The sequence below is a fragment of the Carassius auratus genome, chromosome 12 (assembly GCF_003368295.1).
Source record: "Carassius auratus strain Wakin chromosome 12, ASM336829v1, whole genome shotgun sequence".
Lineage (NCBI taxonomy): Eukaryota > Metazoa > Chordata > Actinopteri > Cypriniformes > Cyprinidae > Carassius > Carassius auratus.
Genome location: NC_039254.1, coordinates 17603860 through 17617866, shown reverse-complemented (window position 1 = coordinate 17617866; position 14007 = coordinate 17603860). Strand labels below are relative to the sequence as shown.

Below are 14007 nucleotides of genomic sequence, written 5' to 3'. Positions count from 1 at the left end.
TATATGTGTTGCAATTATGTATTTGAAAAAATGTGGATATCTTGGCCTTGCCTTAAACTTTTTTTGGATGCTTTGGGAGGTGGGGAGTAAAAAAAAAAAAAAGAATCATGTTATCTTCCATGTCTTTTTTCCCAATAAAAATATGTAAAATAAAAAAATAAATAATAAATAAAAAAATAAATAAAAAAATAAAGGGAAGGCAAGAATGTAAAAAAACAAACAAAAAAACAATATATCAATTGCTAACTATGTCTAATATAAATTTTCTGTACACAACTGGTCATATTTTTATTGTGAAGTTCTTTATTTTGCCACACTGTAAAAAAAAATCCCGTAAAAAAACGGTAAAATTCCGGCAGCTGGGGTGCCTGAAAATTACCGTTAAATAACGTGCACAATAAGTAACAGTAATTTTCCGTAATTCAAAAATACAGTTTTTTGCTGTAATTTTACGTGAGATCTTCTGTATTTTCTTCAGCTTTTAATGTTTAATAAGATGTTTTACATAAATATTGTGGAAAGTTAAGAAGAAAAAACATTAAATTATCATAAAGTTTAAACACTGCTTTAATTCAAATAATCAGCCGTAATTGCGAAAATGTGTTTTAATAATTTATTGACCAATCTGCAAGAATATACAAATAGTTCTCGTATTTCATTTGAATTTCCGCGTATCAAAACATGTTCACAGGACTCTGTCAGTTCGGGGCAAGTTGTCACATTTTAATGACAACAATATGTTATAAATGAATACTGCTAATAAAGTGTATTTATTGGGTAAATAATAAGAGTATTCCATATTTTTGTTTGTCACCTTGTTGTTTTGCTATTTAAAGCCTGTAATCAGGTTTCAATGTGAGAAATTACCCTGTTTAATATGGTGACAAGCGTTGTGTTCTGAACAATAATAAATCAATATGAAAACAAATCAACTAATTCAATAGTTTTACAATTGTCAATACCTTTTTGTATTCAAGAATAGATTAGAATATATATCCTGTACAGAAACTTTGTTTCAGAAATAAAATGTGTACTGGAGTAAAAAAGTGTGAAAACTGTACTGTTTTAAGATATATTGAAATATGCACATAACTGAGTGTGAGTTGGGAACTGCACCAAATGTGGGCTACATTTTATGCTTTTTTTTTACGTTCTCTGTTTACACTTTTGTGGGGTAAATAACCCTACTATTATTATAAGGAGTGAAAATATTAATGCACATCACTGATAGAAAAATAATGCATGCCATATTTCACCCCATGCTCGTCTGGTGTATCAGCAGAGCAGCATTAAACCCGCCTTCAGCCCTCACCCTCCAATCACACTCAGCACAAGCGCTGCGCGCACTTTCATGAATGAATGAGAGCGGCTTCAGGACAGCAATCCTCCAGAGACAGTCACATCCTCGCTCTCCTGCACGGATATTACAACCTCTGTTTCTGCAGTCCGCGCAAAGCATGGAAGTACGAGTCCCCTCGATCTCCCTCTGACATGATGACGCTCCACAAAGAGGATTTTGTTGAGGAATGCCGCTCCGCGAAGCGCTCGGAATGGGACGCGCTCGCTGTCATTCGCGCGTCTGGCTTCCAGCTGGTCAAAGTGAAGCGAATAAAGTCCTGAAGAGAATGGCCGTCTACAGAGCGTCCTCAAAGGGATGGCAACTTTTAGCAACTCGCCCCTGGATCTCCGGAGACTCTTGCAAAAACTAGTCATCATGTTTTCCTTCAGCATCATCTGCGTCTCGATCCTCTACGTTCTGCTGGGATGCTGCGAGCCGGACTTAGTGGACAGTTCGCAGAACTCACCTCTGGGATGGTACAATAAGACCGTGCTGAGAGAGACATTGACGGCTCCTCGCTATGTAGCTGATGATATCGTGGATGGAAACAGCTCAGGGAAGGACTGGACCGCGAGCCGACGCCTCCCAGACGCGCTCATCATCGGAGTAAAGAAGGGAGGCACGCGCGCGCTCCTGGAGTTCCTGAGGCTTCATCCGGACGTCCGCGCGCTCGGCTCCGAGCCACACTTCTTTGACAGGCACTACATGCGCGGACTCGGCTGGTACAGGTAATCATGACACAGAAACGTGCATCGCATGCATAATGATCGGAAATGCAATATTATATTGCTTTAAAATACTTTAAAGTAAAATTAAACATTGCATTCGGACTTATAGCATATGCTAGATCATTGTATGTACCCCAAAATGAAAATTAGCTGGTGTTATTTAAATAAGCAAAGTTTAGTGATTGACACTTAAAGGGCAAGTGCACCCAATATTAAAATTCTGTCTCGAACTACTGTTCATAAGTTGGTACCGATATCATCTCGGGTGTCCCGAGTTCGATTCCCGGCTTGTGGACATTTTCCTGATCACACCCCCTCTCCAGCTATGATTCCTGTCAACTAACTGTCCCATTAAAAGAAAAGGCATAATATCAAAAATAAATATTTTAATAAATTAACTACTCATTCTAATGTCACTACGGAACACAGAAGATATTGGTATTCAAACAAATAACACAAACATATAATTTTTTTTTATATATTTTATTTTGTGTACAGCAGAATTAAGTCACTAAGAAAGTTGTGAAATTACAGAATGTTGAAATATTTTTAAATCAATCAATCAATAAAAACATTACATACCACTAAGAAAGAAACAACATCATAATAACAATGGCTCCAAGAGTAAAATAAATCAGTGCATAGTCAAAGTGAAATGCAACTGCATTATTCATGCACTGCATTTCCTTGGACAGTGGGCATCATAATATTGCAACCGCTACGGTAAAACTAACCAGCCAAGAATACAACATTTATTTACAGTGTACTTCGACTTTCCTAAACAGTTTTTCCTAAACACAGAAAGCTTGTGTTGTAGTACATTTCTTTATATTATTATGTAATATGTTAGCATGCACTCTTACATCTGCACAAGTTAATGCTATTGTCCAAATTGTGACCTCAATGCAATCTTCTCCCAAAAGTGTATTATTTGACGAGGCTTGGTATCAGTACAACACTAGGTCATATTATGATATTCGTAAAGGTTTGCGTGAGAAATATAATGCCATCTGGCAATTGCAATCCACTGAATTGGGGCTGGATAGTTGGCAGTGTTAATCATCTCTGGAGCTGTTGCCAGATGTTCCTGTATATTGAGAACACACTGCTGCATGTGAAATGTGTCTTGAAACATCTAAAAGTGTCTGACAAATTTGGCGGATAGGGAATTAAGTCTGCAGTTGTTGGAAATGAGGCCTTGCGCTCTTAGGCATTGTGTCAATCTGATATTTATTTGCTTGTCTAGAAAACAGAGTGGCAGGTTGATCAACAAGCCCAATGGATATTCTGTCTGTATCTTCAATAAAGTCTCGCTCTCAATTTTATGGTTTTCCACGCTGCCTTCGAGCTGTTCGGAGAGTTGACAAAACTCAATTACTTACCTCTTAAGCAGCTGATTGATTGCTTTGTCAATTCAAAATCGGCTCACATTAAACAGCCTGGAAATGCTTTTGAAACACTTCCACGGTTGTTGTTTGCCTGTAAGCATATTGCTTTGATATTCCTTTGTGTTCTGCACATAAATCCCCAGTGTTCTGCTCAGAGGAACGAGCCGAGAGCGAGCAGATTGTCATCTTCCCGGGACCAGATGGACCTCACAGCATGACGGGCCACTTGACATTATTGTGAGACCTGTCAATTGATCTTTAACCTGAGTCACATTTTCCACCAAACATAATGATCTGCGCCAGGGACTTCATATGGTCAGAGGAGCCACAGACAAGCGGCCAAACGCAGATCCTGGAATCCGTCCACGCTGACTTATTCAGGTCTAATGGAATGGACCGGTCATTAATCTTGTTATCAAGCGTAGATTAAATCTGTAGGTGTAGGTGGGGGTGGGATGCTGGTTTTGCAATCTCAATTCAGATCTTTTCCAAAAGAGAATAAATGCACGGATAAGATCTGGAACAAGGCAGAGGTGATAGATGGAGTTTTGTCCTTATAGTGTTTCTACGATTGATTGGCGCCAATGTTTGACCTTCACGCTAGAATTAAACCCGTTAGATTCAGTTACAATTAGCAAGAGGTTTTATTCTGCTGAGACTCCCGAGTTCAAGTTTCAAACGCCAATACTGTCACATTCCTTTAAAGAAATCTATTTGCTGTAAGTCACCCTCAATAGTGCACGAGAAGGAGGGCGAACGCCAACAATATGTGAGAGCTTCGAAACACACATCTCCAGTTTTTGAAGTCTGAAAAGCATCAATATATTGATTCAGAGGTACTAGAGGGACAGGCGAGACAAAACCGAAAATCTCAAGACTGATTTCCTGGAAGCATCCGGTAAAATAAACGTTGTGTTTTCTTCCGTCCTTCTTGAATGCACGTTCACTGTGATAATAGTGCTGCGTCACGCGTTGTAATTTGGTTTGGCTGGTGTTGCATCTGATGTAATCACGTTATGGGAATTCATTTGCAATTCATGGAGCGGTTATTAAAATATCCATCTAAATTCATACCCTTGTATGCAAAGCCACACCTTGATTTTGGCATGAAGGTTTGATTTAGTTAACGTGCATATGTTTACACACCAAAAAACGTAATTAGTTTGAGTATCCTTGGTTTCGTAATGCAGAAATGAGACATGCCTTTATAGCAGTTCATAGGCTTGTCCCGAGACGAGCTTTTTTGAGGCCATTAATTATTAATGCACTGTCTATATGAGCAGTGCATCTACTTCACAAGGACATAGACTCATCAAAATACCAATGCTGAATAGGACGGTGATATTAATAGAGGAATACAAGAGCTTTTACAAATGAAAATTATGAGATTTCGCAACTTCCAGATGCTTTTCGCACAAACATAACAACATCATGATTCGTACTACAAGAGCCAGATCGGATTGATAGTTATTATATATAATACTACATGAAATAGATGCCTGATGGCATCATGTGGGAGTCTGGTGTGAAATGTTTGTGTATATGTGTTTATTTTGGCTAGTTGTCTGTATTGGCGTGAGTAAACTGTAGTTTATGGAATCAACATAAGGCAAGATGGTCCAATGGTAATTCAGCTCTCATTAGGTGTCTCAGGGGACTGGGAATGGGGATCTGGCGTCTGAGCCCCTTGATGATGGATGTTTCTGGGAAGTGGACAGGGCACAGTTACAACTGACTGGCTCTTTAATGGCCTCTATATGCAAAGAAACGGATGGTTGGGTTCAAACACACACACACACACACGCACACACTTCCTAATCCCCATTGTCTTACTGCAAGTCCATATCCCATTTTGCTTTGCAGAATTTACATTTTTTTTTTTTTTTATGATTGACCAAATTTTAGCACTTCAATATGCTTAATTTTCACAAATTATTTCATAGTGTCAGCAGTGAAAATTGAGTTAAAGTAAATGCACAAAAAATTTACAGTTCTTGGATTTCAAATGTACAGTTCATTTTTTAGCAGTTAGTTTTTTATTGGTAATGTACTGTATGAGTCAAACCCCAACTATTATTAACTATGAACAAAGATTATAAAGGATATTACACAATAATCCAGTTTGTTTGGTTTACTTTGAAATTTCATGTTGAATTTACTGTTACTCGGCATTCCTTTGTGAAATTTACTAGAAATGTCTGACCAATTTTCCTATGTATAAGCACATTTGACCATATTTCCCAATTATATATACATACACACACACACTACCATTTTTCAAATCTTCTGCACAAAAAGGTTACATTTATTTGATCAAAAATACAGTAAAACACTAATATTGTGTAAAATATTTACAATTTAAAAAATAGTCCCTTTCTTCATCAATATACAGTATTTTCAAAAGTTCAGTCTATTTTATGAATTTTTTTTTAAATACTTCAGAATGATTTTGTAATGTTTTTAAAAGTCTCTTTTGCTCACCAAGGCTGAATTTATTTGATAAAAAATTGTGAAATATTATTACACTACATAATAGCTGTTTTGTATGTGAATATGTTAAAATATAATTTATCGCTGTGATCAAATCTGAATTTTCAGCATCATTACTCCAGTCTTCATTGTCGCAACATCCTTCATAAATCATTCAAATATGCTGATATGCCTCTCTTTTTTTTGTTTGTTGCTAAAATGTTAAAACAAAGACATTCAAGTCAGTTCCATTCTTTAAATTGTAATAATGCACCTGTCCATGAGCGCCCAGGTGTGCCAGAGCTGTTTATTTTGTAAGTCAGCATTTCTAAAAATGAAAAACGAAGGCTTCATCATCCCATTAAACAGATTCATTGGAATGAAAAAAAAATTCCTATTACATCCATTGCTGTAGTTGATGCCTGGACAGAAGACGGGGTAATTGCCTCACATCTGTTTGTGCACAGCAAGCTGCTGATGAGGCCATAGAGTGGCCCATCTACAAACTCCACCTGCCACCCGCAGCAGCTGAGGCCCACATTACCATACCCCCATCATGATCAATACCCACGGCACCATTTGGTTTATTCAGGATACCTCAGAGAGGCCCGGCCAATGCAGCCTCAATTAGAGGAGACCTATCCACCGGCTCCTGTGGGCTGCTGGGATTGGACGACGCAGAGCGATGTGCCAAACAATGAAGCCGCACAATCCATACTGCTTAGATTGATCCTCGTGTCCTGTGAACATCTAACTAACAAAGACTTACCTGTTCTGAATCAGACCTGGCTTTGTGTTGGATTCTGTTAAATTGATTACATTCTTCAGAATATCATGCTAGCAAATCATAAAGCCAATTCAAGCATTAGCTCAGATTACAAAAAGGTAATATTCTTTTTTTTTTACTAAAAGCAAATTATCACAAGCAAGCATACATTCAATATAAACTGAATCACTGACTTCAACTCACAGGCTAATTCGAATTAAACTGATGTTCCTTTGGATCAGGATCTTTGTTCTTGTCTCACTTCATTTAAAGCAAATAAGAATCTACTGAATTGTGTATACACTATATAGTGACCACAATAAAAAAGTAAAAATCTAGTAAAGCATCAGAAATATATCTATTTATTCCTATTCAAAAAGTCATAATAATCAATGTTTCTTTTGAAAGTAAAAATTTCAAACACTCACATGTCATTAAAGGTCAAATAATATTTTATTTTATGTGGCTTCAACACATCATATCCTGTTGATAAAATCTTTTTTTTTTTAAATATCTACTATGCAGTGAAGCAGCTTCTTCTTTTTTTTTTCAAAGAATAAATAATAAAATACATCCACTTAAAAAAAATTTCATTCAAAGAATATCATTTTTTAAAGAGCCTTTTTATTTAATTAAGGTGTTATTTTTCACTTTATGCTCCCAAAGATATCAAAATAATTATTTCAGAAATCAGGAACATGCATATCAGCGGAAGTGCATTTAAGTCACTGTATACATGAATAGCTTTTTTTTAAACTATATTTTATTTATACAATAAAATATTCTTGTATATTAAATTATAATATGGTTTTGTTGGATAAGTTAATACAGTGAAAAATAAGCATTGACCCATATTCCAAGACTGCATTCATTCCTCTGTGTCCTGTAATGTTCAGTGGTCGGTGGACATCAGAAATCCTTGCATTAGCTGGAGGACAGACTCTCAGCAGCACATGCACATGCGGTCACAGCGCTTGAAGCAAGTGAATAATTAATGGCGGGATCTAATAGACTTGCTGGCCCCATAATAGGCATAGGTAAACAGGGAAGTCTTTAGGCTAAGTGCTTTCTCAGATGAAGTCATTGGTAATGCAGGGAGGTCTGGGGATTGGCATGGCTGATGTGTTGTTGTATTGATAGGAGCTTGCATTGCAGGGACGGATGGCACAGGGATGTGAGTCTGTCCCCTTGCTAGAGGACACTAGAGGCATCATATGGTCCATCCTCAATGACCCATCTGAACACAGCATGACGGACAGTACGTCTTTGTCATCTCTTTGATCAAATGCAATCTGGGTCTGGACCGCTGAGTCTCATACATTTAAAAACTGTGTCCTTGATTGTGTAGTTTGAAAGAGTTTGGTATTCTGGCTTTTTTAAAGGTTTACATGTAATGCTAATTAAAGCCTTGTTGTAAATATCATATTTTATGTATAAAACTATAACTATATAATACATCGTTTTTCATGACCATTTTCATTTTATGAATGGTGATGTTCGTCAATTTTAAGCCCAATAGTTAAACCAAAAATAAAAATTCACTCACCTTTTGGACAAATGTAGCTATGCATTAGTTGCTCAGCAGTGGATGCTCTGCAGTGAATGGGTGCCGTCAGAATGAGAGTCCAAACAGCTGATAAAAACATCACAATAATCCACACCACTCCAGTCCATCAGTTAACATCTTAAGAAGTGAAAAGCTGCGTGTTTGTAAGAAACAAAACATTTTTAACTAAAACAAGTTCATAGTAACACTTCCTCCAGTGAAAAAATCATCTGGTCTGAATCAGGAGAGAAACATGCACAAATTAAACACTGTTTACAAGCCACAAAAAGTCCAAAACAGCTTTGTGGGTGGATTTTGATGTGAGAGGACAACAGGAGATGGACTTTTATTATGTCATTGTGGATTATAGACTTGTATTTTAACAAAGGTTTAAAGTTAAACATTAATGATGGATTGCACGAGGATGAGTACATTTCCAGTGTGATCTGTCCCTTTAAGAAACAACCCCTGTGTACTGTATTTCATTGGCCGCACCCCACAGGAAGTTGAACTGGAATGACATGAAATTTACAATTCAGAAAACAAGTTATGCCTTCTGTTTATTAAATTCTAAAGAACCACAGATCATTTCTATAGATGACAGATTTGGCCTATTAACCTTAAAAACTTTTTACATTTTTCTAAAAATTTATTTCAAGGCTTTGTCAAGCCTTCAAACAAAGTTTTTCTTGACAAAATTGCCATTACAGTTAAAGATGACACTTATTAGAGTTATATTTCTTTTATTTCTGGTCATAATAGACATCACTGACATGTAAATATGGATGGTTTTGCATGCATTTATCAACTTTGATGTCACCAAATCACAGAAGTTCATAAAGAGTCTTTTTTTGTAGTTTAGTTTCAATAAATTGGCTTTGAGTTCTGAAAGCTCTGTGGTTCATCAATCGTTTTTATCTTCTGATAAGAACTTGATTCCTTGTAACATAATGGCTTTCATTACCACAGAAGTGATTTGTGTTATCTGAGCACATACTTCATTATTCACTTTGTCTTGTGTTTGACTGCTGCTCTGTTCTGGCATTTCTCACTCAGTTTTTGTTGTCTATTTGACTTCTCAGAGCTTGATAGATTTGGACTTGGAGTCCCTTAAATAGACATTAGTTGTGGTCATGTTGCAAAGGCAGGTGGGGTGCAGGTGGACCATTAAAGCTTTCGCCTCTGAGCCACTTAAAACAAATGAGACCCATCTGCCAACGCTAAGAAAGACATGCACACATTCCATTTGTTTTCCGGTGTATGTTGGTAACCCGCTGTGATTGATGCCGGCTGCACATGTGCACGATAAGCAGCATTACTGATGCACATTCAGAGCCGGCTGACTTCTCATTTACAGCCAATAAGAGGAACAGTGAAGCGTGTGTCCCGGGCTGATCTGCTCCAGGACAGAGCGCCGGGCCGCTGGGGGCGTGATGTGATGTAGATGATCAATACTGGGCTGGCAGTCGCGATCCAGCTCTTAAGTAAAACAGATGTGTGGAAACACAAGATTGATGGTGGTAGGGAAAGAAAGTACGTTTCTAAAGTAAGTCTATTTACTTGATGACTTTCCGAACTCTTCTTTATTGGTAACCAGATTAGAGGTCAAAAGTGCAAAAAGTATGTAGCAGTGTTATTTTAGAATCAGTGATATAAAACAATATAGTTTTTGTTAATATTTAGAACAAAATGTTATTTTCATATGATATATTTTTATGTATAATTTGTTTTGTTTTTTTTGTAATTTTAATTGTTTGCTTCTGCTTACTAAACAAAAATACGAAATTTTGCCCTGGCAGCTATAGCTGAAATAAAGAAACATTTAATTTAATGTTTTTTATTGATGTCTTTTTGTTTTGTTTGTAATTTTATTATTTTCTTAAACTTGCTAAACAGAAATAACCAATTTTGCCCCGTCAACTACAGCTGAAATAAAGAAAATTATAATGTTTTATTTATTTATTTATTTTTTACCTGTGTTACATTCCACTGTTTTCCCAAATTATGAATTTTCTCCTGGAATTTTTTTTCTTTCTGAAATTTTTACAATAATAAATTAGCATTTTACATTGTATACAATAATACACAATGTTCTACAAACAATATATTTTCCTACTCATTCTACAAAAATAATCCATGTGCAATTCATAAAAAATAATTTTATACACCTTTTTAATTTTGAGCAGCAGATTTAATTTAGCATTTGTCCTAAGCCAGATGCCTTTTCTTCTTACAGTTTTAATATGTTTGTATTTTATGGTGTTTTGTATTTTCAAAATGTTCCATTTTAGTTGTCATTTTGTCAATAAAAAAAAAAAAAAATGCATCTATATAGCTTTCATTCATTTTTATTTAAGTTTTAGCTTTACTTATTTTCATAGCCTGCATAAAATTAAACTATGGTAGATGAAAATGATAAAACTTACTTTGGCAAATAGCATGAGAAAAAAATAAAAATAAAATAATAATAATATATATATATATGTGTCTTAATTTGTATGTTTTATTTTATTGAATTTAATTTATTACTACAAGTTTTGGTTTTAGTTAATTATAATAACCCTGTTTAAGACACCCTATTTTTGACAAATGACATTTTCTCAGTAAAAATGATGAAAAAACAAGATAAATTGACTTGAGACTAGGTATTCCAGAGAATGAATCTTCAATATAAATGTACTTTTGTCTCAAAACAAGTGCACATTTCTGTTGGAGAAGTAACCTCTCTTATCTTTTAGGAGCATGATGCCTAAAGCCCTGAACGGGCAAATTGTAATGGAGAAAACGCCCAGATACTTCATCTCCCCAGAGACGCCGGGCCGCATCCACGCCATGTCACGCCACATCAAGCTGATCGTGGTGGTGCGAGACCCCATCACCCGCGCCATTTCAGACTACACCCAGATCATCTCCAAGACGCCCCACATCCCCAGCTTCGAGAGCCTGACGTTCAAGAACCGGTCCACGGGACAGATCGACTCTCTCTGGAGCCCGCTGTACATCGGCCTGTACGCCAGACACCTGGAGCGATGGCTGGCCTACTTTCCGCTCTCGCAGATCCATTTTGTCCACGGTGAGAGGCTGATAAGCGACCCGGCGGGCGAGTTGGGTCGCGTACAGGACTTCCTCGGCCTGCAGAGGATCATCACAGATAAACACTTCTACTTCAACAAGACCAAGGGCTTCCCTTGCCTCAAAAAGCCAGAAGGCAGTAGCAAACCCCACTGTCTGGGCAAAACCAAAGGCAGAACGCATCCTAAAATCGACCCGGAGGTCATTCAGAAACTGAGGGAATTCTACCAGCCTCACAACCTCAAGTTCTACCAGATGGCAGGCATGGACTTCGGATGGCAATGACCTTTTCTGACCATTAACACTCAACGGCTCCATACCGAGGCTGAAGATTGAACAGAGTTGGTCTAACAAGTGTTCGAAGTGAAAAACGGTATATTAGGATGGTCGATGTCTCCGTAGCTGTTCCAATCAATGCATCTGCCAGATGAACAGAGGTCTGCGCACTTCAGGTTACAATAGTCTTTTCATACCGTCGCTGGAACTGATAGAACGACCTTAAATCATGGGTTTAAGTAGCACTTTTCTGCTCTTGCCATTTTGATGTCTTTTTTAATGTTGCTTAGTCAAGCTTCAATCCTGTTTGTGCGATCCTTCATGTCAGAAAGAGTCTGGATTTGAAATAAACTGTGTAGCGTAGACGTATTTGTCATCGTTGCAGTATTTACGCAGAACAGAACGAGACATTGTAGCGCATCAGTGTGGGCTGGTCTACAAACTCAAACTGGTTTTGATTGTCTGCTGTAATTGGTTCAAATGTAGACGATATGCAGATGAGGCCGGTCCTTTTGAATGATCTCTGTGCATGCATGGATTTGAACTAGTCTGAAATGCAGCCCACTAGAAAGCCAATCAGTTATTTTAAGTTGCTGTGTAGTTGTTTTTGCTCCGTTTAAATCCTCAAAATTGGTAAAATGTAATATGTTACTGCAAAACAATATATTTCTCTAATGTATCACATAATTCGGAAATAAAATGATTAATTGCATCACATCAACACATTCCCTCATGGTGCTAACGGCTAATAAAAGTGCAAAAGATTAACTACCATTCAATATTTTGGAGAGAGTTTTCAAAAGGCGGGTCTTCTGCTCACCAAGAGAGAATTCATTTGATCACAACTACACTAAAACAATAATAATGTTAAATATTTAAAACAGCTTTTCTATGTCCCAACTTATAACTGTGATACACAGCTAGCTGTATTTTCAGCATCATTCCTCCAGTCTTCAGTGTCACATGATCTTCAGAAATCAGAATAATATGATGAATTTGATGCTCAAGAAACATTTCTGATTATTATCAATGTTGAAAACAGTCGTGCTGCTTCATATCTTTGTGGAAACCATGATACGTTTTATTTTTCAGGATGCTTTGATGAATAGAAAGTTCAAAAGAACAACATTTTTTTCTCTGTACTGTTTAACAGCCTGTAGGTAAATTCTTTTACATAACTATGATAGTTTCATCCAATGGTGAATCAATATGCACTATGTTATTACCAGTAAATTAAACACTACTCACCTTCAGTGCAGAGTTATGGTGCAGAATGGCTTTGTACACCCAGTTTTTAAGCAACCCTTAGCAAAGACCTGTCTAGTTCATCTCTTCCTCTTTACTTGTTATAGAATGAACATCAGAAGACGTCAATACACACCATTTTTCAACTTCGAGTCCAGCGACGTTAATCTACTATCGTCCTGTTTGTTTGTCTGCGCTATGATTGGTCAGATCAGCTGTCAATCAAACTCCTAGTGACCTCACTGTGTCACATGACCATAGGTAGTACATGAAAAATGGACATTATTGCATATAAAATATAGGTCTTTGATATTTGGGCTTTAATTGACACAACTTTTGTTATATCTGAAAAAAAAAGATAAAAATAAATTAATATTGTTTTCGCCTATCCATAGCCAATGAATGTAATGTGAACAGACAGTGTGGTCACAGTTATTAGACACTGAAAAACATCTCGCAAGTTATTTTAAAATAATCTAGATAAAAATAATTTTTTTAAAGTGACTAGGTTAACAAGTAAACTGGTCAGATTATGTACCTAAAAATAAACTGGGATTTTCCGTCATTCGAGTGATTTGTTTTTTACACGTTGCCATATTTAATTATAATGCAAATGCATTTTGTTTTATTGACCACAATATTATGGTTTAAGATTGTTAAGAGTGGCACTAAGCACTAATTTTTCTTGAGAAAAAATAAAAATAAATCCAAAAAATGAGCCTCTCGTTCCCCCTCTAGCAGTCAGTCGCTTCAGTAAATATTGTCTACAGCGACACCCTCTGGACAAAACAATCAAGTGTTTCTAAGCAAAAAAAATAAAAGCATGATTCAGGTTATAAAGGTTCTCTTTATCATCATAACAATGCATTGATTCAATATAGTGATTACTTTGTGTCTTGCTGCTTACATTTCATCAACATAAAGTCAAAGAAACCAATAAATAAAAACAACCTATCAAACCAAACATATAATCACAGCAATCAGCTCACTTATGAGAAATTAAACATGACCAGTCTGACATGCATTTTACACCTTTAGTCTAGAAGGAGTTGGTCAGTGTACATTACTGTAAAAAAGTATCATTCATCTAATCTATATGTTTCATTCATTATTGCACATAAAATGTAAACAGTTCGTTCTGGCAGTACAAAGACTCTTTAGACGGTTCATAAATGAAT

The 14007-nt window shown here is 36.6% G+C and overlaps 1 protein-coding gene across 1 annotated transcript; it reads left to right on the top strand.

Annotated features, from left to right (window-relative positions):
* Nucleotides 1-1295: 1295 nt before the first annotated feature.
* On the top strand, nt 1296-13867 carry hs3st3l (heparan sulfate (glucosamine) 3-O-sulfotransferase 3-like). The gene is made up of 2 exons (XM_026277364.1): nt 1296-2067; nt 10975-13867. Exons 1-2 carry the CDS (start codon nt 1655-1657, stop codon nt 11591-11593), a joined length of 1032 nt encoding a protein of 343 aa, XP_026133149.1. The 5' UTR covers nt 1296-1654; the 3' UTR covers nt 11594-13867.
* The last annotated feature ends 140 nt before the right edge of the window (nt 13868-14007 follow it).

Excerpts from the sequence above, each read along its gene's own strand:
- hs3st3l (XM_026277364.1), top strand. The coding sequence starts at position 1,655 with ATGGCAACTTTTAGCAACTCGCCCCTGGATCTCCGGAGACTCTTGCAA. Across the intron at positions 2,068-10,974 it reads CGCGGACTCGGCTGGTACAG|GAGCATGATGCCTAAAGCCC; the intron begins GTAATCATGACA and ends CTTATCTTTTAG.